At 48.8% G+C, this 25,129-nt stretch overlaps 1 protein-coding gene across 6 annotated transcripts; it reads left to right on the forward strand.

Annotated features, from left to right (window-relative positions):
* Positions 1-24,036, forward strand: LOC120867322 (MYCBP associated protein). Of its 6 annotated transcripts, XM_040245683.1 has the most exons (20): positions 1-178; positions 10,324-10,451; positions 11,021-11,180; positions 11,289-11,392; positions 12,126-12,312; positions 12,552-12,667; positions 13,182-13,332; positions 14,162-14,277; positions 14,367-14,482; positions 14,956-15,067; positions 17,271-17,460; positions 17,829-18,016; positions 19,067-19,213; positions 19,710-20,135; positions 20,498-20,619; positions 21,371-21,486; positions 21,688-21,723; positions 21,934-22,082; positions 22,260-22,430; positions 23,858-24,036. In XM_040245683.1, exons 1-20 carry the CDS (start codon positions 136-138, stop codon positions 23,957-23,959), a joined length of 2,880 nt encoding a protein of 959 aa, XP_040101617.1. In that variant the 5' UTR covers positions 1-135; the 3' UTR covers positions 23,960-24,036. The 6 variants fall into 6 exon arrangements, with proteins under 6 accessions (XP_040101617.1, XP_040101618.1, XP_040101622.1 ...); XM_040245684.1 differs by lacking the exon at positions 21,688-21,723; XM_040245688.1 differs by lacking the exons at positions 1-178; positions 21,688-21,723 and adding an exon at positions 324-414 and having other exon boundaries at positions 11,247-11,392.
* Positions 24,037-25,129: the final 1,093 nt, after the last annotated feature.

Below are 25,129 nucleotides of genomic sequence, written 5' to 3' on the forward strand. Positions count from 1 at the left end.
CTCCGCCCCGCCCGTCTGGCTAGTGACGTCTCGGCTCTCGCCGGCGCCGCCTGTGACGTCACGGTCCTGGTTGGGGGCATTCTCGGGGTGGGCACACAAGGAGCTGGCCGGCGGCGGGCGTGTAGGTTCGGCACCATGAAAAAGGTGGCTTCCAAGCAGTCTCCGCCCAAACTGTTCGGTGGGTGAGCGCCCTCGTGCGGGGCGCTGGTTGCTATGGACGCCCCGGCTGCTGCCGGCGGGGGGGTGGGCGCACGCAGGGTCGCGGGGGCTGCCGTACAGCCTTATTTTTCCCGGTCCCCGCGGCTCTGGGCCACGCTCTCCGCCGTCCGAGCGGCACCATGAAGTCTTTAAAGAAGGATTCCCGCCTTAGAATACCTACAAACAGATTCTTGGAGGCCCCAGAGAGCATGAAAGGTTGGCGCTGGCTGCCTTGGGAGCCCGGGAAAGCCCTTACAGGGGCAGAGGTTCTTGGGATTCACGACACGGGGCCTGGAGGATGGGGGTGACCCCAGGATGGAGGTAAAGATCATGCCGGAAGGGGGTACGGGGATGGCGCGCCCCATACCTTTGATGGGGCCCTGGGGATGGTGTACAAGGCAGAGAACCTCAGGGAAGGGAGATACAGGGCACAGGGCCTTGAAGATGGGGACAAAGGAAGCAGGCTACTGACAGAGGTCTCAGGATCAGTTGTCCGGGAGATGACCTTGGGAAGGAAGACATAGAAGACTTTGAACAGAATCTTAGGTTGGGACGTAGAAGGTGGAGACCTTTGCCTTGGTGGGGTGCAGAAGATCCAGGAAAGAGTTTAAGAGTAGAAGGGCCAGGACATGGGGTCCTTGGGAAAAGAAACTCAGGACAGAATGCAAGAAACCTGTTAAGATGGTGAAACCAACAACCTTCGTGGGATTCTCTGGGAGGTGTCACCTAAAGAGCCTTACTGGAAACCAGAAGAAATGCTTAACTTGGCCAGTTTTGTTTTTGACCACCTTTCCCACCATGTGACCTTTCTAGCCACATTTTTAAACACCTGTTCCACTTGTTTATGGAGAAGGAAATGGCAACCCACTGCAGTATTCTTGCCTGGAAAATCCCATGGGCAGAGGAGCCCGGAAGGCTACAGTCCATGGGGTTGCAAGTCGGACTTAGAGACTAAACCAACCACTTGTTTACCGTGAAGACGTCACTGGACATGCCTGCTTCCTGGCCTCTGTGGCTTCCTCTGGTTGCAAGTGGGAGGACCCCTGGGTGCCTTGATAGCAGGCTGACTGCCATGGACATGTTCCCATGTACAGCCCACTTCCTTTTCAGTGTTTTTTTTGCTGTTTGCATTTATCCAGGGTCTGCTGGGTGTGGGCACTGTGCTGCGCAACAAGACTATTGGTAGTAACTGCGGGACCCCAGTCCTCAGGAAACCGAGGTGGAGAAACCAGTCAAGTATAAAGGTTGTAATATGAGTGCCCATAGGTATTAAGGGGGATCAGAGCACCTGACCCAGCCCTTGTTGTTCAGTTGCTCAGTCATTTCTGACTCTTTGCGACCCCATGGACTACTGCAACATTCCAGGCTTCCCATCCTTCACTATCTCCTGGCGTTTGTTCAAACTCATGTCCATTGAGTTGGTGATGCCATCCAAGCATCTCAACTTACGTTGCCCCCTTGTCCTCCTGCCCTCTCAGTCTTTCCCAGCATCAGGGTCATTTCCAGTGAGTCAGCTTTTCACATCAGGTGGCTAAAGTAGTGGAGTTTCAGCTTCAGCATAAGTCCTTCCAGTGAATATTCAGGGTTGATTTCCTTTAGGATTGACGTGTTTGATCTCCTTGCAGTCCAAGGGACTCTCAAGTCTTCAAGTCAGTCACTGTTTCCATTTTTTCCCCATCTATTTGCCATGAAGTGATGGGACCAAATGCCATGATCTTAGTTTTTTGAATGTTGAGTTTTAAGCCAGCTCTTTCACTCCCCTCTTTCACCTTCATCAAGAGGCTCTTTAGTTCATCTTCACTTTCTGCCATTAGGGTGGTATCATCTACATATCTGAGGTTCTTGATATTTCTCCTCACAATCTTGATTCCAGCTTCAACCAGCGCAGCATTTCACATGATGTATACTCTGCATGTAAGAATTAGAGGGGAAAGTTTTCTGAAAAAGATGATTTTTATCTTGACAATTGCTAGTCATAAATCATGATATACAAGGTCAGTGTGAAGAGGGGGCAGGCCTGGAGTCAGTAGGATTCCCTGGGAGGCCTGGAAAGTGGCTTTCTTTAATGCTTTTTTTATAGTATAGAAGTCCACTCTAGGCTACACTGAGATGCTCTTTCATAATAGCACGTTTTAACAGGAGAGAAAGAGAAAAATAACTGGTCTTCTTTCCCAAGGGCAGTCAAGGGCTTTCCTAGTTACTGCCTCCTGCTTACCTAGTTTCTGGAGATCATATCAGATTTGAACTTTCTACTATAAACAAATCAAGGACTGATTTTGTTCACTGCATATTTACTTTTAGTAAGAGGAAATTTTGTTTGTTGAACAGCATTTGAGCCTACTGTATATCCCAAGGAACTATACTCAATATTTTATAATATGTTAATAAGGGAAAAGAATCTGAAAAAAATAGATTATATATTTGGGGGTGTATGTGCATATAACTGAACACTATGTTGTACACCTGAAACTAACGCCACATTGTAAATCAACTATATTGCAGTAAAAAGATTTTAATTAAGTCAGAAACATAATTTTTAAAAATAGACCTTGATTTCAGTTCAATTCAGTCGCTCAGTCGTATCCGACTCTTTGCGTGCGACCCCATGAATTGCAGCACACCAGGCCTCCCTGTCCATCACCAACTCCCAGAGTTCACCCAAACACGTCCATAGAGTCGGTGACGCCATCCAGCCATCTCATCCTCTGTCGTCCCCTTCTCCTCCTGCCCCCAATCCCTCCCAACATCAGAGTCTTTTCCAATGAGTCAACTCTTCTCATGAGGTGGCCAAAGTATTGGAGTTTCAGCTTTAGCATCAGTCCTTCCAAAGAACACCCAGGACTAATCTCCTTTAGGATGGACTGGTTGGATCTCCTTGCAGTCCAAGGGACTCTCAACAGTCTTCTCCAACACCACAGTTCAAAAGCATCAATTCTTTGGCGCTCAGCCTTCCTCACAGTCCAACTCTCATATCCATACATGACCACTGGAAAAACCATAGCCTTGACTAGACGGACCTTTGTTGGCAAAGTAATGTCTCTGCTTTAGAATATGCTATCTAGGTTGGTCATAACTTTTCTTCCAAGGAGTAAGCGTCTTTTAATTTCATGGCTGCAGTCACCATCTGCAGTGATTTTGGAGCCCCCAAAAATAAAGTCTGACACTTTCCACTGTTTCCCCATCTATTTCCCATGAAGTGATGGGACCAGATGCCATGATCTTAGTTTTCTGAATGTTGAGCTTTAAGCCAACTTTTTCGCTCTCCTCTTTCACTTTCATCAAGAGGCTTTTTAGCTCCTCTTCACTTTCTTCCATAAGGGTGATGTCATCTGCATATCTGAGGTTATTGATATTTCTCCCGGCAATCTTGATTCCAGCTTGTGCTTCCTCCAACCCAGCGTTTCTCATGATATACTCTGCATATAAGTTAAATAAGCAGGGTGACAATATACAGCCTTGACGTACTCCTTTTCCTATTTGGAGCCAGTCTGTTGTTCCATGTCCAGTTCTAACTGTTGCTTCCTGACCTGCATACAGATTTCTCAAGAGGCAGGTCAGGTGGTCTGGTATTCCCATCTCTTTCAGAATTTTCCACAGTTTATTGTGATCCACACAGTCAAAGGCTTTGGCATAGTCAGTAAAGCAGAAATAGATGTTTTTCTGGAACTCTGTTGCTTTTTCCATGATCCAGCGGATGTTGGCAATTTGATCTCTGGTTTCTCTGCCTTTTCTAAAACCAGCTTGAACATCAGGGAGTTCACGGTTCACGTATTGCTGAAACCTGGCTTGGAGAATTTTGAGCATTTCTTTACTAGCGTGTGAGATGAGTGCAATTGTGTGGTAGTTTGAGCATTCTTTGGCATTGCCTTTCTTTGGGATTGGAATGAAAACTGACCTTTTCCAGTCCTGTGGCCACTGCTGAGTTTTCCAAATTTGCTGGCATATTGAGTGCAGCACTTTCACAGCATCATCTTTCAGGATTCGAAACAGCTCAACTGGAATTCCATCACCTCCACTAGCTTTGTTCATAGTGATGCTTTCTAAGGCCCACTTGACTTCACTTTCCAAGATGTCTGGCTCTAGATTAGTGATCACATCATCATGATTATCTGGGTCGTGAAGATCTTTTTTGTACAGTTCTTCCATGTATTCTTGCCACCTCTTCTTAATATCTTCTGCTTCTGTTAGGTCCATACCATTTCTGTCCTTTGTCAAGCCCATCTTTGCATGAAGTGTTCCCTTGGTATCTCTAATTTTCTTGAAGAGATCTCTAGTCTTTCCCATTCTGTTGTTTTCCTCTATATTTGCATTGATCGCTGAAGAAGGCTTTCTTATCTCTTCTTGCTATTCTTTGGAACTCTGCATTCAGATGCTTATATCTTTCCTTTTCTCCTTTGCTTTTCGCCTCTCTTCTTTTCACAGCTATTTTTAAGCAGGGTGACAATATACAGCCTTGATGTACTCCTTTTCCTATTTGGAGCCAGTCTGTTGTTCCATGTCCAGTTCTAACTGTTGCTTCCTGACCTGCATATAGGTTTCTCAAGAGGCAGGTCAGGTGGTCTGGTATTCCCATCTCTTTCAGAATTTTCCACAGTTTATTGTGATCCACACAGTCAAAGGCTTTGGCATAGTCAATAAAGCAGAAATAGATGTTTTTCTGGAACTCTGTTGCTTTTTCCATGATCCAGCGGATGTTGGCAATTTGATCTCTGGTTCCTCTGCCTTTTCTAAAACCAGCTTGAACATCAGGGAGTTCACGGTTCACGTATTGCTGAAGCCTGGCTTGGAGAATTTTGAGCATTACTTTACTAGCGGTAAATTGTAGTAGAGTGCAATTGTGTGGTAGTTTGAGCATTCTTTGGCATTGCCTTTCTTTGGGATTGGAATGAAAACTGACCTTTTCCAGTCCTGTGGCCAGACCTTGATTTAAGAATATGCATTAAGGTGAGGAAAGAAAAAAAGCATGTAAGGTAACTTTTCCCTTCTAAATACCTGAGGAAAAGCCTCTAATATAGTTGGGCCATACGCCCTCCTACCCCTTCCAATATAATAAAGTTAATCACCAGCTGTAATCTTTTGATGTTTCTCCACAGTCTCTGAATTATAGCAAAAAGGCAAGCAAAACCTGTTTAGGGACCTGAGCCCTTTTGACTTCTAGGTTTCTCCTTGCTCTTGTTGCTAAGAAACTGGGAAATCTCCCAGACTCCTAGATGCCTCTCCACCATCAATTAAAGCTCAGCCTTGGTATGGATAGCCCCTCCCTTGGTTCCTCCAGTGCAACTGTGAGGTCAGAATTTCCCAAAGACCTGAATCAACACTAATAAAGAATAGCATTTAGATGAAACAGGAAGCAGAAAGACTAAGAGCCCAGGTTTCTTTTCCCTCCATAGCTCCCTCCTTCCCCTCTCCCAACCTTGTACCTCCTACCCACCTGAGAACCTTGCTTCCCGCTGCCTGGGCTTGCTCAGCTGAGGTGTCACCTGACTTCCCTCTACAAGGGGGCTGGTCTCTAATGCTCTCACAGCTATCAGGACATGGGTGAAGTGCCCGCTGTGTGTCTTATCGGGAGCCCCCATTCAGCGTGGGTTTCTGGACCAAAGAACTGGAACTAGCTGGGCCTCCACAGGTTCAGTAGGCGACATACTTTAACCCGGTGGAAACCCCGCTTCAGGTGCTGGCATGACCCCCACAGGACTGCCCTTCCTGCCTGTCTGCCCCAGCTGGTCTCTGCCTCTCCTGTCTTCCTGGCCTACCCTCGCCGAATGAGCCTCTGAAGTGCCACTCTCATCAACTCACTCTTCTGAACCAAACCTCCTCCTTGCCGACAGAGAACGATCAGATGCTCCAGACTTAGTTTACAGAGGTGCTGCCTTGGTTTCCCTTTCATCCCCAATGTCACCCACAGGCCTTCTGTGTCACCACGCCTCACATATGCCACGCTCAGCCCACCTCCACCTTTGCTCTGGTTGTGATCTCCCCTGAAATACTTCTGCTGCTCTGCCTATGCAAAGGCTTCTGAACCTTCAAGGTCTAACTTAACCTGTGAAGCTGCCTCTGACCCCTGTAGCTGCTCTTCTGAAACTTTCCTTAGAGTCCTAACTTTACCATCTACAGCCACCTGTTCCTTCTTTGCTGTGGAACCAAAGCTATTTGTCTCACTAATTTAGGCTCTCATGTTGTGATTGCTGTGTGTGTGTGTGTCTGCTGGTGCTTTCAGTTTCTCAAGAGAAGGAGCCATATCTTCACCATTTAATACCATCTTCTCTGTAATTTGTAGTACATAGAAGGTACTTGCTATACATGCATATTCTCTAGGGTGAATTGAAGTTTAAAATGTATACATGTAAATGTATATTTCTATGAATATTAACTAGAACACACCATTCCCTGACTGTCTGCAATAGCACAGCATACACTGTACTTCAGAAATCTTTAGCAATGTTGAAAGTTTGTAAAGCGGTACATGGTAATTATATACCCATCAGTAAAAAAATATGCTTACTCCTTGGAAGGAAAGTTATGACCAATCCAGACAGCATATTAAAAAGCAGAGACATTACTTTGTCAACAAAGGTCCGTCTAGTCAAGCCTGTGGTTTTTCCAGTGTATGGATATGAGAGCTGGAATATAAAGAAAGCTGAGCACCAAAGAACTGATGCTTTTGAACTGTGGTGTTGCAGAAGACTCTTGAGAGTCCCTTGGACTGCAAGGAGATCCAGCCAGTCCATCCTAAAGGAGATGAGTCCTGGGTGTTTATTGGAAGGACTGATGTTGAAGCTGAAACTCCAATACTTTGGCCACCTGATGTGAAGAGCTGACTCATTTGAAAAGACCCTGATGCTGGGAAAGATTGAGGGCAGGAGGAGAAGGGGACGACAGAGGATGAGATGGCTGGATGGTATCACCAACTCGATGGACATGGGTTTCGGTGGACTCCGGGAGTTGGTGATGGACAGGGAGGCCTGGCGTGCTGTGGTTGATGGGGTCGCAAAGAGTTTGACATGACTGAACAACTGAACTGAACTGAACAGTTAAAAAAAACACACCTATCTGGAGATGCTTAATCTCCTGAGAAGATGTAGAACCAGCCAGAGTGATAGGGGAAGCAAATTTTCTGGAGAATATAAATAATACTAAAATATCTATAAAAGGAGGTCTTCAGCTGGTACCAATTCTCTTGGGCTATCACCACCTTTGGTAATTTGGGTAGAAGGGAGAGGTGAAGGAAAGACGGCACACTCCAGGCCTTCCTTCCACAGAGGTGGAAGGAACTCCACATCTGCTGGGGGCGGGACCAGAACCTGTGGCCAAGCCACTCGGCCCCTTGTGTGTCTGTGTGTGCAGGTCCATGTGGCTTGGCTGGTGGGTGCTCCTGAGTTTCTACTGACCCCGTTGCTGCAGAGATGGACTCTGGCCAATATGCAAAGTTCAGAGTTATTAATATATTTCAGTTGATTCTGGCTTGGGTTTTTATGGCCACTGAGTATGTGGGCATTTTCTAAACACTAGTTTGATTCTGGTAACCAAAACACCTACCTTGATGTTTTAATGACACTGCTTCTTAAAAATTAGAATACCATGAGAAACAATGGACAAAACCAAGTTGTGTTTCAAAGTCCTTAAAGGCAGTGCTTTAGGTTTTTCTCTTGATTGTAGGGTCTTTTTTCAAAACTTTCTGAACCAGAGGGCAGCACACAAGAGGATGCCAGCCAGAAAAAAGAGATGCATTTGACTGTTAAGCTACCTCTGTAGAAGGAAGGCAGGGAGTGTGTCCTGACTGGGGAGTAACTTGCTTCTGTGCCGTGCATCCTCAGTCCTATGCTCTGGCGCATGAGAGATACAGGCTCAGATCTCTCCACTTTCTTCCGAACTGTATCCTAATCACTTCACCTCTGCAGTAGACTCCTAAGTGATCTTGTGCTCATCCTTGTACCCACTAATCACTCCTTGCCATCCTGTGGCCCACAAAGTACAAACTGAAGCCCTTTACATGGCTCACTAAGTTCTTCATGATATGGCTCCTCCTTCTCTGTCCCAGTACTGCTTCCTACTTCCCACCTCACTGCACTCTAGCTATTTAAAAACACACGCTTTGAGTTTCAGATGTGTGCTCTATCCTTTCTTGCCTCTAGGCCTCATCATGCTGTGCTCTTGGGAATTCCTATCCTCCACTTCCTTCCCCTTGTCTCTCATCATCCTTCAGCTCTCAGTTAATTACCTCCTTAGGAAGCCCTCCGTGACTACTCCACACACTGGATTGAGGCCCCCAGATGCTCCCACAGTCACCCTAGTTGAGTCTGTTTCACAGTCTTGCCTCCCATAGGGATGTGCTCTTTGAAGCTTAAGACTTTGCCTTATATCCCCAAAGCCTAGCACAGTGGCTGGCATATCAGTTCAGTTCAGTCACTCAGTCATGTCTGACTCTGCGACCCCATGGACTGTAGCACGCCAGGCCTCACTGTCCATCACCAACTCCTGGAGCCTACTCAAACTCATGTCCATTGCGTCGGTGATGCCCTGTAACCATCTCATCCTCTGTTGTCCCCTTCTCCTCCCGCCTTCAAACTTTCCTAGCATCTGGGTCTTTTCAAATGAGTCGGTTCTTCACATCAGGTGGCCAAAATATTGGAGCTATAGTTTCAGCATCAGTCTTTCCAATGAATATTCAGGACTGATTTCCTTTAGGATTGACTGGTTGGATCTCCTTGCAGTCCAACGTACTCTCAAGAGTCTTCTCCAGCACCACAGTTCAAAAACATCAATTCTTTGGTGCTCAGCTTTCTTTATGGTCCAACTCTCACATCCATATGTGACTACTGGAAAAACCATAGCTTTGACTAGATGGACCTTTGTTGGTAAAGCAATGTCTCTGCTTTTTAATATGCTGTCTAGGTTGGTCATAGCTTTTCTTCCAAGGAGCAAGTGTCTTTTAATCACTCAGATGCAGTCAACATCTGCAGTGATTTTGGAGCCCCCCAAAATAAAGAAAGCCAAGAGGCTTTCCAATAAAACTAGAAATAAAACTTTCCATTGTTTCCCCATCTATTTGCCATGAAGTGATGGGACTGGATGCATGATCTTAGATTTCTGAATGTTGAGTTTTCAGTCAACTTTTTTACTTTCCTCTTTCACTTTCATCAAGAAGCTGTTTAGTTCTTCTTTGCTTTCTGCCATAAGGGTGGTATCATCTGAGTATCTGTGGTTATAGATATTTCTCCCAGAAATCTTGATTCCAGTTTGTGCTTCAGCCTGGCATTTCACATGATGTACTCTGCATATAAGTTAAATAAGCAGGGTGACAATATACAGCCTTGATATACTCCTTTCCCTATTTGGAACCAGTCTGTTGTTCCATGTCCGGTTCTAACTGTTGCTTCTTGACCTGCATACAGATTTCTCAGGAGAAGATGTTTAAACAGTATTTATTAAATGGAAGAATGTGACGTGACTGGCCAGTGGTGAATGTTCTGCTTTTCCCAGAGCATCCAAATTTTTATCAGTGTCTTAGGAAACCTAGTGCCTTCACCCAGAAGAATGGACAGTACCATCACTGCGGGGAGGAGACTGAGAAAATGTCTAGTTGTCCCAAAGCACTGCATCAGAGTCACCTAGGGAGTCAGGAGCCAGAAAGCCGTATTTGTAAAACTTCCCAAGAGATTCTGAGGTGGATATTTAACTAACATTTGGGAGCCGCTTATTTAGTTCAAGTTTCCTCTTTTTACAAAAGAAAACTGAGACCAAATGTACTCAAGGCTGTCCAGCTATAAGTACCACAGCCTAGAGTAAAAGAACTTCTGATCTCAGTTTTAGCTACAAAGCCTCAGCCACCATTTGGGGGGTGGGCATGGACCTACAAGAGAGAACTCCCGTCACCCCAGCACTCCCGTCACCCCGGCACTCCCGTCGCCCCGGCACTCCCGTCGCCCCGGCACTCCCGTCGCCCCGGCACTCCCGTCGCCCCGGCACTCCCGTCGCCCCGGCACTCCCGTCGCCCCAGCAAAGTGCTGCCCGGGCCACCTTGGCAGCCTCTGCTGTCCATCCAGGTGTCCAGCTTTGGCCACCCTCCCCACCATGGTATATAAAAATATCTATTTTTAAACACTTGAACTATCTGCTCCTCTTCAGAGAAGAAGCGGGCAAAGGTACCTGAACAGCCCACACCCCCAATTCAGGAAGAACCTGAACCTGTTAGCAATGTGCTACAAGGAGATGACATTCTTGCCTTAGCCATTAAGAAGGAAGACTTGAGGAAGGTAAGGATGAAGTCCAGGTATCTTTTGCTGCAGGAACCTCTCCTTGCCACCTGGGTGGTCTAGAACGTCAACCATGTCTATTGCCTGTCCCCTGCCTCCCTATTCAAGGGGAATGTCTGATTCCATGGAAGAATCCATCAAACACAAATCTGTTCACTTTTGCATCCAATGGAATTTACTATGTCCTATTAACAGTCCTAAGATTCGTATAGAACCACAGAGAAATGAAAGTATGAAGTAATGTGCTTCCCATAGAGGCGAGTGATGCCATCCGCATTTCACAGAAGGGAAAATGAGTTACAGATATGGATAACCCCCTCCTTTTCCTGGGAAAGTGAGCCACTTCTCACCTGAACCATCTGGAGGCATGAGATGTTTTTATTTTTTCCCCAGGATGTTAATAAGTCTCATAGCTGTTACAGAGGCATTTCCTCAACAGAACATGTGGACAGATCTAGAGAAACAAATTTGTCTGCCTTCAGGAACTCCACCAAGAATTAGGATAGAGGAGAAGGGTGGCTTTTCCCCTCCTTTTGATCTCATGTGAAATCTCTCTCATTTCTTTTTAGCAGCATCTTCCTCGCCTTATTGAAACAGAAGATAAACATGTAATTACCCAGAGATTCATCATCCGTAAACCCAAACCCAAAGATCATAGGAGGAAGGTCTCACACTTAGTAGCACGTCCTGCTACTCCAGATGCAGCCACAAAGCCCCTGGACTACTCTGGTGTGCACTGGCATCAAAGTTCATGAGTCATCCTGGAAAGAATGTGGGGCCCTGTCAGAGTACCAGCTGGCTATAGCTTGCCTTCCTGCCTCTTCTTTTTGCTTCCAGGACCAGGTGACATCTTCCATGGCAGTGACCAGATCCTGCCCCACCACATCCTGGGGAGTCTCCAGGACTTTAAGAGAATTGCAATTGCTCGAGGGAACACCCAGGTGTGTTTGTACAGAGCTACTGGAGGGAGAGAAATCACGGAGGTCATTGCAGTCTTACCACCTGGGAGAGTCCAGCAGGACTGGGGTTACAGAATTTGAGGTGATAAGTGACCCTTCCCCCCAAATAGTGAAGCCTATATAAGCTAGCTTCAGCAGAAGTCAGAAATTCACTATAAGGAGACAAGAGCCTGGAGGAACCCAAAGGCGAGAGTGTGTCTGCCTCTCATCAGACTGAGCCCACCCCCTCTGCCACCGCTGTCTGCACCCCAGCTGTATTTCCCCTCCTCCGTCCACATGGTGGAGGAAGGTGGCTCCCCATAGCTCCCAGGGCCACACGGAGACTGTCTGTCTTCCCAACTCTCTCATCATGCAGCGCTTCTCTCTCTCAGTTCCTTTAGTTTCCTGGCTCCAGGCAGAGACTCTCTCAGGTGTTAAAAAGGCCTGGGGTCCAATAAAAATGGCGCCGTCAAGCAGCAGGTGCAGGTGTCAACCGCAGCTGGAAGGAGGACAGACACAGGAAAGGACATTGACCACAATCTTCCCGTTCTGGGTGAGAGGGGACCGACAGCACCCCTGGTTCTGTGATTTGCTTTCTGTCACTTGCTACCTTGTGGTCCTGGAGAGGAGGGACTCAGCAGAAAGGGAGGACAGCAGGGATTTAGGCCTGGAGAAGTCTGCTCAGCCCCACTGCCACACCTTCCCTGGCCCTCCACACTCACATTGCTCTTTTCAGCTGGCTGAGCTGATACACACCCCACCCTGTCTGATGACCCTCATCTCAACTGAAGAGGAGTCAAAGCAGGAAGCCCCAAAAGAAGAGAAGGCACATCCTCCCTGGGTCCCGTCTGTGCAGCACAACTTTCTGAAAAACTGGCAGCGCAACATAGCCCTTCGGAAGAAGCAGCAGGAAGTTCTCAGTGGTGAGCAGAGCGGACAGGACGCCTGCTTGGCCTCACCTGGCACTGAGGCTCTGCTGCTGTGTTTTTCTCCTCCTTCATCTGCAGAGCCTGGATTCAGGCTTGTGCTGAGTCCTCCCAAGTGCTTCCTGTACTTAGTGGGTCATGAAATCAGCCCAGTGACTGGAGCTAATCAGTTCAGAGAGCTCAGGCCCCTACTTTTTTGGATTTGGTGGTGGGATTGCATTCTTGGTTCTCTTTAGAACGGCTGAAGAAGCCAGTGAGCGAGCTGCTGATGCACACAGGGGAGACCTACAGACAGATCCAGGAGGAACGGGAGCTCCTTGACCGAATGCTGGCAACACGGTCTGATGGGAAGGTAAGGACAGTGCACCCTGTGGGAGGGGTCTGGACAGCTGGGGACAAAAAAAAATCTATCCAGTACAAAGCTTTGTTAAACCCTCAAGGTCTTTACTAAATTCTATTACTGGTTCTATTACTTGTCATTCAGTGATTGGCCAGATAAATAATTTGGCCTGTGGTGGTCACCGTTAGTTTGAGGAGAAAGATATCACAGGTACTACATTATTAGGATAGTCTTTGTCTTGGTTTTGTCTCCTAAAACCTGAGGCTCCAGCTTTCAGTTGCCCCAGGGCACCATGATGTGCTCTGGTATCTCAGTGCCTGGACCAACTTGCCCTCTCTGGTTCCAGGTAAACATATAACACAGCAGCCTGCAAATAAGAAAGTTGTGCTTCTTCTCTGTTCTCAGGGCAGCCTGAATCCCCCAGAGGGAGCAACTGTAGTCTGTAGAGCTCTTGTCTTCCCAGGCCTCCCACCTGCCTCTCTCAAAGGTGCTCAGATAGTCTGACTCATCTGTCCTCCATCGACAGGGCTGCGAATTGGCCAGTGGGTTCTGGAGCCGACTGGAATACGTGGGAGACGAAATGACGGGTCTGGTAATGACAAAGACAAAAACTCAGCATGGCCTCGTGGAGCCAGTCACTCAGATCAAGAAGCCCTGGTCCATCCAGGCAGAGATGGGTGAGGAGTGGGATGTAAAGGAGACTGGCCTTGGGGGTAAGAGATGAGGGTTCTGGTGTGGTGGTCCAGTCCCCTCCAGTAAGACCACGGGAGCAGTGGTGGGAGGGGCCCAGCTCTAGGGGGTCACCGTCCTTAACTGCGCTGAGCCTCCTCTGCTGAGCACCCAGAATGTGGCCGGTCTGAGCTGAGATGTGCCGTAAGTGTAAACTACACACTGGGTTTTGAAGATCAGTTTGGAAAAATAGATTTTATTAATAATTTTCATATTGATTACATGTTGAAATGATAATATTTTTAATATACTGGGTTAATATATTACAGTTTCTTTTTACCTGTTTAAATGTGGCTTCTGGAAAATTTTGATTACATATTCATGGCTTGCATTTGTTGTTTGCTTCATATTTTTAATGGTCAGCACTGCTTTAAAGGCTGCCAGACCACCTGGGTTCAGGTCCCAGCTGTGTTGAGTTTGTGAACACCAGTGAGTTATTTAACCTCTCTGGTCCTCAGCTTCCCATTCATGGGGTTGTGAGAGGGTTAAATGAGACATGGTGTGTATTAAGAGGTTCTGACTCATTGTTAAACACAATAAAAGGTAGCTGCTATTGTTATTTTTATTATAATCCAAAAATTTGACGGTCTGGAAGCTGATTTTGTCGGAGTCCTGTGAAGGGCTGCTGAGGTAGTAGGTGTGGGGCCTGGAGGAGGAAGCTGTGTTTTCAGCTCTCCCAGCAACGGTGCTGGGATGGGTACTCTCAGAGCCCTTGAACATGGGTAGGGAGGGGGCATGGCAGCAGCCTGTGCTTAGGGTTCTTGGACCCTGCTCTAGGGTTGCCAGCCCAGAAGGACGCATGGTACCGCTACACCTGGGATCGGAGTCTGTTTCTGACCTGCCGGCGCAAGGAGCTGCAGAGCATCATGGCAGAGCTGAATTTTAGCCAGCAGGTTGGCAAGGCCTCTGTGCCTAGTCTGAAGCCCCTCAGGATGGGGCCTGTCTTCAGTCAAATAACCTTTCCTTTCTCTGTCTCTCTGAGGATATTGATGGCCTGGAGGTGGTGGGCAAAGGGCGGCCTTTCTCCACTGTTACGGTAGAAGACTATTCAGTGTTTGAAAGGAGCTTGGAAAGCTCCTCGGAAGACACAGTGCACCTGTGAGTTGGGCCCTGGGCCTGAGGGAGAGCGGTTGGAGAGTGTAGCTTCCCCCAGCACCTGGAAGTATCCTAAGGCAGGCTTCCCTCCTGGAACCCGAGTGCCTCCATCCAGCCTCTTGCTCATGGCTGTCACCCCTCCTCCAGCCCATTCGAAGGAACACCTATGCTTACTTACTGTACTACCACCATCTCTTCTCTTCCAGCAGCCAGCTCCTAAGGGGATTTTCCTAGACATTCCTTTGCTCATAAATGGGGCCCCTCCAGACTCCCCTAATGCCGTGTGCCTCTGCATGAGAGTCTTTTTATGTCCAAGAACCTCCCATTGCAGGAATGGAGCAGGATGGAGCTGATGATGCTTCCCTGGAGGGCAGAGCTGGGCACATCTCCCCGTTTTCTGGCAGCCATCTCCATGGGCTCCATGTGGCAAGACTGGGGCAGGCTTAGGAAAAATACATCACTGGATTGTCTTTCAGAGACTTATTGGCCAATTACCCTGATGTGGTTCCTATGCCTGTTCTTGGCCCTTCTCTGCTGTTCTGTGGGAAGCCAGCCTGCTGGATCCGAGGCAGTAATTCAGAGGACAAGGTAAAACTGCCTTCACCCTCACTCACCTGCTGGGAGGGCCTCCCTCGTGAGGCAGTCTCAAGGTGACTGTGGCAGTCGCAAGAGCCTGAACATTCTCCTATTTGCATTTTTATCTGATCTCGCCTTCAGCATATGTTTGAAAATGTTAACAGCAACATTAACTTGAGCCAGAATAAAGTCACAAGTCTGAAAAGAGAATGTCACAAGCCACCCCGTTTGTACCTAGTCCCCAAACATGTAAATCAGCAAACCTTCTCAAACAGGAATGGCTTTGTCATTGTTTGTTGTTCAATCACTAAGTTGTGTGTGACCCCATGGACTGTGGCACTCCAGGCTTCCGTGCCCTTCACTGTCTCCTGGAGTTTGCTCAGATTCATGTCCATTCAGTCGGTGATGCTATCTAACTATCTCATCCTTTACCGCCCCCTTCTCCTTCACCTTCAGTCTTTCCCAGCATCAGGGTCTTTTCCAATGAGTCAGCTCTTTGCATCAAGTGGCCAAAGTATTGGAGCTTCAGCTTCAACATCAGTCCTTCTAATGAATTTCAGGGTTGATTTCCTTCAGGATTGACTGGTTGGATGTCCTTGTAGTCCAAGGGACTCTCAAGAATCTTCTCCAGCACCACAGTTTGAAAGCATCAATTCTTTGATGCTCAGCCTTCTTTATGGTCCTACTCTCACATCCATACATGACTACTGTAAAAACAATACTGTAAAAACCATAGATTTGACTAGACCTTTGTCAGCAAAGTGATGTCTCTGCTTTTTAATACACTGTCTAGTTTTATCATAGCTTTTCTTCCAAGGAGCAAGTGTCTTAATTTCATGGCTGCAGTCGCTGTCCACAGTGATTTTGAAGCCCAAGAAAATAAAATTTGTCAGTTTCCACTTTTCCCCCTTCTATTTGCCATGAAGTGATGGAAACAGATGCCATGATCTCAAAGTTTTTTGAATGCTGAGTTTTGAGCCAGCTTTTTCACTCTCCTCTTTGACCCTCATCAAGAGGCTCTTCAGTTCCTCTTCTGTTTCTGCCATTAGAGTGGTATCTGCATATCTGAGGTTGTTGATGTTTCTCCCAGGAATCTCGATTCCAGCTTGTGAGTCATCCAGCCCAGCATTTCACATGGTGTACTCCGCATAGAAGTTAAATAAGCAGGGTGACAATATATAGCCTTACCATACTCTTTTCACAATTTGGAACCAGTCTGGACTTCCCAGGTGGCACTAGTGGTAAAGAACCCACCTGCCAATGCAGGAGATGTAAGAGACCTGGGTTCAACCCCTGGGTTGGGAAGATCCTCTGGAGAAGGAAATGGCAACCCACTCCAGTGTTCTTGCCTGGGAAATCCAGGGACAGAGGAATCTAACAAACTACAGTCCATCAGGTCCCACAGAGTTGTACACAACTAACATGCTCTATTATTCCATGTTCATTTCTAACTGTTGCTTCTTCACCTGCATACAGGTTTCTCAGGAGACAGGTAAGGTGGTCTGGTATTCCCATCTCTTTAAGAATTTTCCGTAGTTTGTTGTGATCCACACAAAGGCTTTTGCATAGTCACTGAGGCAGAAGTAGATGTTTTTCTGGAATTCCCTTACTTTCTTCTGTGATCCCAAGAATGTTAGCAATTTGATCTGCCTTTTCTAAACCCAACTTGTACATCTGAAAATTCTTATACTGCTGAAGCCTAGCTTGAAGGATTTTGAGCATTACCTTGCTAGCATGTTAAATGAGTGCAGTAGTACACTAGTTTGAACATTCTTCGGCATTGCCCTTCTTTGGAATTGGAATGAAAACACATTTTCCAGTCCCATGGCCACTGCTGAATTTTCCAAATTTGTTGGCATATTGAGTATAGCATTTTAGCAGCAGCATCTTTTAGGATTTGAAATAGCTCAGCTGGAATTCCATCACCTCCACAGTGTAGTTCATAGTAATGTTTCCTAAGGCCCACTTAAACTATTCTTCAGATGTTAAGGAGTAGAAATGTTCATCAGATATAAAATCTGTTTTATCTCCTCGTCTTACTGTTGGTGGCAGAGACAGCCACTTTCGGTGTATGATGCCTATGTGTTTGAGAGTGGCCAGGCCCTGGAAGCCCAGGGCAGGAGACTTCCAGTGCCAAACCCAGGAAAGTCCTGACAAACCAGGCTGAGCTGTTCACCCTAGGCCAGGATATCTCTCAGACCTCCTCTCTCCCCAGAGGCATGTTGGAATTGCTGTCCGCTTGACCTTTGAAACTCTAGAAGGGGAGAAAACATCTTCAGAACTGACTGTGGTCAATAATGGCACAGTGGCCATTTGGTACGACTGGCGGCGGCGGTCACAGTGGGACTCTTTCCAAGACCTGAAGAGGAATAGGATGCAGAGGTTTTACTTCAACAATCGGGAAGGTACCCGGGGGAACTGCCCACTCGGCCCTCCTACAGCCCAAGTCTCGCTCATGCCCAGGCCCTGCAAGCATGAGCCTCTCTTCCCACCTGTCCATCCCGTGTCTTCCATGAAGTATGCCACCTCCTGTTCCCATCCGCTGGGGCAATGGTAGAGCACCTGAGAACGCGGGAGTGAGCCATCAGGGGCAGAAACAGTTGCCCATATACGCAGGCCTGAGGCTAGAGACCCACATCCCAAGAACGCCCTCAGTTCTTCACAAGCCAGGACAGTCGGTCACCCTAACCAAGGCTTAGTTAACTTTCTACACGCAGGCCTGGGGCTCAGCGGTTCCCACCTGGTGAAAAACCTCTGTCTCTGTCCCTCTCAGGTGTAATTCTGCCTGGAAAAACTAAAACCTTTACCTTTTTCTTCAAATCTTTGAATGCTGGGATCTTCAGGGAGTGTTGGGAGTTTGGAACCCACCCTACCCTATTAGGAGGTGCTCTCCTGCAGGTCAGCCTCCATGCAGTCTCCTTGGCCCAGGACATTTTTCGGGATGAGAGGAAGTTATTGGAGGTAAGGGACGCCAGATCTTAGCCCCTGTGGACACTCCGTAGGTTAACATAGTGTTCTTCCTGGCACTGCCTGCAGGGATCTTGTTACTTCCAGCCCTAGAGGCAAACTTTTAAAAAACAGATACTCTTAAAAAACAAAACCACTCCTTGGGGATTTGTGATGTAAAAGATAGGTGAGCAGGCAAGAGAAGGGGCAGCTTTGAGCTCTACCATGCATGGCCCTACTTCATTAGAAAGAAATGAGACTGGCCCTTAAAACACAGACTGAGTGGAAGTACTTGCGTAAGTATAGACACTGTTGTCTGGTACTATCCAGTGGAGGTGCATTTAACTGGCAAGACTTCAAAACCAGACAGAACGCTGACTAGTGAGCCGGGCACCAGGAGGGACTGTGAGGGGCGGGAGTGGGAATGTGCTGGCCCATCAGGCTTGCAGCCTGGCCATCTGGTGCTGCGCTCTGTGGGATTCTGCAGAAAGATGTGCTTTTTTTAATTCATTGTGGCCCCCAAACACAAGCCAGCTACTTCAGCTGGGCTCAACCCCTCGTGAACAAAGGTGATTTTGACAAATGTAACGTCTTCTTTACTGCTGACTATCGGACCAGCCTCTCTCATGAAATGCCCCTCCACTATTTTCTATAACAATGACCATGTGGCTAAGTCATGCTCTCAACAAGGCGGTCCCTGAGCCTTGCCCTTCCTCCTTATCTGGGGGAAATGCTGACTGTGTGGCCTCTTGGCCCCGTGAAGGAACAACTTCTCTGGGTCTGTCCCTTCCTCTGGATCCTTTCAGCCTCTTTCAAGGAACAAGGATCTTTGGGGAGAACCGGGGGGTTTGAGTCTGTTAACAGGACAGTACGTGTGTGTGTGTGTGTGTGTGTGTGTGTGTGTGTGTGTGTGAGAGAGAGAGAGACAGACAGACAGACAGACAGACAATGGCAAGAACTCTGTCGACAGGAAGGCAGACAGTTCTGGGGCTCTGCCTCCCCTTGAGGATGCAACATGGGTTTTGAAAGCCTGAGCTGCTGCTTATGCCATGTCCCTTTCCCCAGAGCAAGCTGGCCTCCCATGAAGCAGTCACCATCGTGGAGAACGTCCTGCAGGAGCTTCTGCGGGGGATCCTGACCCCCGAGCGCACACAGTCACCTGTGGATGCCTCTGTCACTGAGGAGGACTTGTTCCACCATAGGAATCCTCAGGTGCAGGCCCAGCGCTGGCCCCTGCCCATGTTTGTGCTTGCCCTGGGAGAAAGTAATAGCAAACCCTTTGTGTGCCAGGATCTATTCTGAGAAACTTGAGTAACTCTGTTTCTCCACAGCAGTCCTATGAGATGGGTACTTTTTCTATCTTCATTTTACGTGGAAGAAACTGAGGCCCAGGGAGGTTAAGTAATTTGCCCAAGAAAACAGCTACTATAAGTGAATGCTAGGTGATAACAGAGCTTCAAAATCTTCTTATTCAAACTCAATCTTCCTCGGAAGCCCAAATGTATAAGAAGCCTTAAGTTGGAAGTGCTCAGGTTGAAAGGGGAGTGGGGAGCCCTGTGAGCCCAGCAGCTCCTGCCAGCTTCCTCCTGCCTCCTCCATCAGCGCTCCCCGAGGGAACCAGAAGCTAGAGCAGGCTGGTGCAGGCTCTGGGTGCCACATGTCGCAGCCTCCCCCCGCCCCAACAAGCCTCCCCTTGCCTCTGCTGCAGCTGCATTACCAGCACCAGGTGGTGCAACATCTGTACAGTCTGTGGCGCCAGTACGTGGTGCTGCCCCTCAAGGCTGAGGAGGCCAGGCCCGGCGAGGAGGGGCACCTCAGCCCCAGGGCCCAGGCTGCTGCAACCCCATCAGCCCGCTCAGAGGAGACCTCAATGAAGATCGAGTCTTCTGCACACCTTAAGAGCCCAACGTTAGACCCTCAACTGCCCCGGCAGGAGAGCGAGGCCCTCAAGGACTCCCAGGATCATGTTGGGGCCCAGAAGACCGGGCTAGGGGTCAGGCATTCTCAGAGAAAGAGCATCATGGAGGAGATCCTGGTGGAGGGGAGCCCGGACCCGGAGAGCATCAGGAGCCCCTGGGAACTGGATGGCCTTCCCCTGCCAGAGTGGAATCTCTGCCTGGAAGACTTCAGAAAGGTGCCTCCCAGCCCTGGCACAGCCAGGCGCCCATGCTTCTGTAGCCCCTTCCATCCCCATGGGCAGAGAAACAACCTTCTGAGGACCCAGATGAAGCAATCTCTTGGTCTTCTCTTTATCTTGGGTGCCTTGGCCACTGTGGTGCAGGAGGAGCTCCTTCTCTGACCCTTGGAAAGGGGTTCATGGGGTATAGATTTCCAAGGGAGGGCACAGACTCCCACAGAAGGCACCCGGGCAGACTCTCCATGGCTGCATCCCCGCCTGGCCCCCTGCCCTCACTACCCCACACCTGTTAGTAGAAGATGCAGGAACCCTTGGTATCCCAGGCAGAACGGTTGTCCATGGTACCTCTGACCTGCCAGGCAGTGATTGCACTCCCTGAGGAGAACCAGAGAGAAGACGCCCTAATCAGGCTCAACAAAGCAGCCCTGGAGCTGTGCCAGGAACCATGGCCATTGCACCCTGACTTCCTGTACCAGATGTGGTAGGTACCCCCACCAGGAAAACTGCTTCCATGCCTTCCCCTTGCGGCATCTGGCCAGGGGTTCTGGGCAGGCAGTCCCAGGACTTAAGGGGGCTGAGCTCTCTTTGAGGTCAGGTTGCTGAAAAATTCTGCAGACCCTTTATGCTCTGGCAGCTGCCACAGCATCCCTTACAGCTGCTCTCCCTGTGCCGGCCACCCTCTGGGAAGGAGTCATATCAGAGTAAGCACCTTGATGTTCTTCCCCCTTCTTTCCTTGCTTCTTCTCAATGAGCAGATAAGTAACCAGGTGAAATAGCAGAGGACAGTGAGAAGAGGGCCCTGTTCCATGAAAAGCCTCAGTTGGTTGCCAGCCTCCCCATTGCCTGTTTAGAACTTGCTTGGATAGGCTTGAGGGCCTTCTGCAAGGCCCTCAGAACACATTTCCAGGAGCTTCATCCTGCAAATCTTATGCGGGTCTAGCCCCTCCAGTGGGAATGGATCCAAGCTGGAGTGGGAATGGTTTCAAGCTGGAGTTAATTCAAGACTGACCTAACCTTATCCCCAGGCCACTTTTTCTTGGCTGCCACCAAGGAAAGCCCAATCCCTATCCCAGCTATTGCACAGGTGCCAGTGAAGATGCTGGTTGGAGAGAGGCATGATATTTCCATAGCAGTTCCTGGTACCAGTGTCTTAGAAGAGAAGGACCAAGCCTCTACAGATTCAAGGGCAAATGAGCAGTGATGGCTTTTTTCCAATATGTCTTGCTGTCTAGTTTGCAGCTGTGGCGAGATCTGATCGACAGCCTAGTAAGCCATTCCCTGTGGCTGAGGGCTCTGCTGGGCCTGCCTGAGAAGGAGACCATCTACCTGGACATGCCAGAAGAGCAAGGTCAGACACTATGCACCTCTGCGTAGCCTTTCCCATCCCTCTGCCCAGGTGGCAGTGGTGCCTTAGCCATTTGTGCGCTTCTGGTGGAACCTCTGTGAGGTTGGTCCATGGAGTAGGCCTCTTGCTTTTTATCTTCTGCCAGCAGTTGGGACCTAGAAGAAACATTAACAATCACCTTAGTTCAGCTCCCATGTTTTACAGGTGGAGTCCCAGAGAGGCGAGATGACTTGCCATCTTGTATGTGGTAGAATGGTGGAGTTGGGACTAGAGCCTGGGCCCCTCCCCCGTGCCCTACAGTCATGCGCTTGACCCAGGGCCTTGCTCCCGTTGGTGGGGATTCTCTCAAACAGCTTGAACACGGCTGTTCCAGGGCCCTTTGCTCTCCCAGCTCCTGCCTGTGGGGTCAGCTAGGCCACAGGCTATTTGTCTTCCATTCACTTCCCTTAGATCGAAAATCAACTCCTGTCACAGAAGTGAAGGTGACTTCCGGGAAAGTGGGAAAGGAGGACCGGAAAGGGGCATCCCAGGAAAAGAAGCAGTTTGGAATCAGAGACAAAGAAGATAAAAAAGGAGCCAAGCTGTCAGCTGGGAAAGAGGCATGCGGCACATGTTCTGGGCTGGGGTTGGGGCTGAGGAAGGGCTAAGAGGGCTGCGGAAAGTGGGCAGTCACTCCAGCGGGATGCCCCTGCTCCCCTCAGAGCTGCTCTTGAAAAGGTCCTGGACCTCCCTCGGGAGCTACTGAAGGCTGGGCATGCCTGTGTCTCTCCAAGCAGGACCGTTTAAACAGCAAGAAGCACAAAACAAAGGATGACAAGAAGCCGGCGAAATCTTTAAGTCGGGACAGGATTTCCTTGGACGAGCCTGCCGCTGACAGCATCATCCCATCTCAGGAACCCATAGATCCCCTGGTCATGGAGAAATATACCCACAGGCTGCACACTGAGGTGAGGGCAAGAACCTGGCACTCAGCCCTCCCGTCACTCACACCTGCCCTACATACGGACCTCTGCTCCCTCACTCCCTGGCTCACTCTGTTTATCCCACAAACAATAAGTGCCTACTGCATCTGTGATGGAAGCAAAGCTGCCCTTGTGAAGGGCATTCTAGTATTCAAGACAGACCTCATGAATAAGTAACAAACGTGGTATGCTAGGTGACGAGCACTATGGGAAAAAGAGCAACCAGGGCTAGGGGATAGGGACAGCCCAGGTGGGGGTAGGTGGGCCTCACTGGAAGGTGACATTAAACAAAGATTTGAAGAGAAGTGAGGAGTGGCCATGTGGATATGTAGGAGAATGCCGTGGGTAGAAGAGGGAGTGGGCCAAGAAGAGGCAGAGAGGGCACAGAGTCCACCAAGAGAGAGAGTCTTGAGTCGTGTGGGGCTTTGTAGGCCATTGTGAGGATACACTGTTTTGAATAGAGGAATATTGTCCGATTCATGCTTTAGATCATTCTGGCTGCTCTTTGGAAATAGATGCTGGGGGCGCAGAGCAAAAGCCTTTCCCTTCTGTTGCTCCCTCTTCTTTTCCATCTTTGGTGTGTCTTGAGAGATCTCTTCCTTGGGTGAGCACCACGTAGAGGGAATTCCCAGCAGCTGTAAGGGTTTTGAAACACTGGAGAGAAGTTATCATATAAAACATGTTCTTAAGCAGTAGGTCCTTAGGGATTCACCTAGATGTTGTGTTCTGTTCTTTTTGTCACTGTTGTTGGTTTTGGAAGGGAGATCCACAAAGCCACGTTAGATATGTCAAGGAGTCTAATGGCAATGCTTTGTCTTCTTCTGGTGTGGACAGCTGAGTAACTGGGATTGCATTGTGCATTTGATCACATTTAATCCAAAGATCCATTTGCTTCTGGTAACATCACTGAGATTTGTGAAGGTCCATGGGGTCTAGAAAGAAATCATAGCGCTCTGAGGACCCATTGAGTAGACTCTTACTTAGCTCTTTGGAATTAAGAATCAACTTACTGAGGCTTACATGGTACAGCCTCACTAGAGGGTACAGACTTGGAGACATTTCAGTACATGGATCTGTGATCTTACTGGAAGGAAGGTTGGTCTCCAGGTGGCCAGGGTAGAGCTGGGCCACCCGGAGGGACTAAATGGGCACTGCTCCCTGGGCCTCCCTGGAATCGCCCCTTTAACCTTATGTCCCCATATGTCCAAGGGGCAGTACAGGATTCCACCCCAGATGGTTTAAAAAAAAACAAAACTATTTGCAAAAACAAAAGTTGTACAGAAACTTTAGTTTCATCTCTACAACTTTAGTTCTGTCCCCTCTTCAGCTGTTGCTCAGGGTGGGGACGCTCCCTGTGCAGGTGCTTTCCATAGAGCAAGCCTTTGCCTATGATGTTCACCCCATCATTCCAGGTCTATGGGCTGCTGGATGCCCTGGTGACTGACCTGCTGGCCCTGGCTGATGAACTCAACCCCCAAAAGAATGCTGAGGAGCCTTTGCGTCTCAGCACCTGACCCACATGCCTGAGTTGCCTCCTGGGAAACTGCTTAACAAACAAATCAATAAAGAACCTTATGTTCCTACCACTTCCCTTATGCCTCTGTGTCTTGAATTAAGGTCTTGATGAAGTCAGCTCATGGTCCTCCTGTGTCCCACCTGCCCTCAGATCCCCTCCTCAGTTCCTGGAGCCATCCAGCAGGAGGTGGGAAGGGGAGGTGCGGGAGGAGCGGTGGAAGAGCAAGTTGGCAGCAGGACAAGGAGTGATGCGAGGTGACAGCACAGAGAGCATCACCGCTTGTGGCCCCTGCCTCCGGCCTTCGTTGGCTCACACTTTTGGGAGTGTGCTTCCTGGAGCCAGGTCTTCCCAAAATGTCATCACCACGTGTGACACAGTGTACGACTGGGAGGAGAACCAGATCCCATGGGACCTGGGTCCCTGAGGTCCTCACACTTCCGCTGGGTCCAAAGGCCTCATCCCAAGCCCCGAGGATGGTGAGGATCATACTGCACTCTTAAACCCTAAAGGCCAGATCCCTTTGTCATCAGCCCAAGGTTATTCTGGATTCTAGCCTGCTTATCCCCTCCTCATGTCAAACCACCTGGCCTCTGAGCTTTTTTTTTTTTTTTCTGCTTTAAAAACAGTCTCTTAACTTTGTGCTCCCTCCCTTGCTCAGAGAAATATGAAGTGGATGAGAGATGACTCTTGCTAAGAAGCATCTTGTCAGCTCCAGCTCAGACTCAGCACCGTAAATTCTTCTCTGTCAGTAATAATCTGAGCCAGGCTTCCTGTGCAGAGTGGGCTCCAGGCTCCCAGAGTTTGAAGAACAGTTTTGCTAATGGTGGTCTCCCTGCCTTAAATGCTGATGCAGCACAGGGGACGGGGGAGACCCGAAGAGTGGCTACCGTCTCCTACCCACCTGATTTTGCATTTGATGCTTCTGATGAGGACCTCATGGGCCTCAGGCATCCTCCGGTCAAGATATGGCAGGTTTGGAGAGAGCAGGGCACTCTGAGCCTGATCCCATGTCAGAGATGCAGAGAGGGAGCTGTGCCTAAAGTCCTGATGCCTCCTTCAGGGTGGCCGCAAGGACCAGACGGCAAACCAAACAAGGCAGTAATCCACCAAAGGGCCAGCCCCAGGGAATGGTGGTCCTGGCCCAGAGGAGGAAGGGTCGGGGGGAGTG

The sequence above is a fragment of the Oryx dammah genome, unplaced genomic scaffold, assembly GCF_014754425.2.
Source record: "Oryx dammah isolate SB20612 unplaced genomic scaffold, SCBI_Odam_1.1 HiC_scaffold_8, whole genome shotgun sequence".
Lineage (NCBI taxonomy): Eukaryota > Metazoa > Chordata > Mammalia > Artiodactyla > Bovidae > Oryx > Oryx dammah.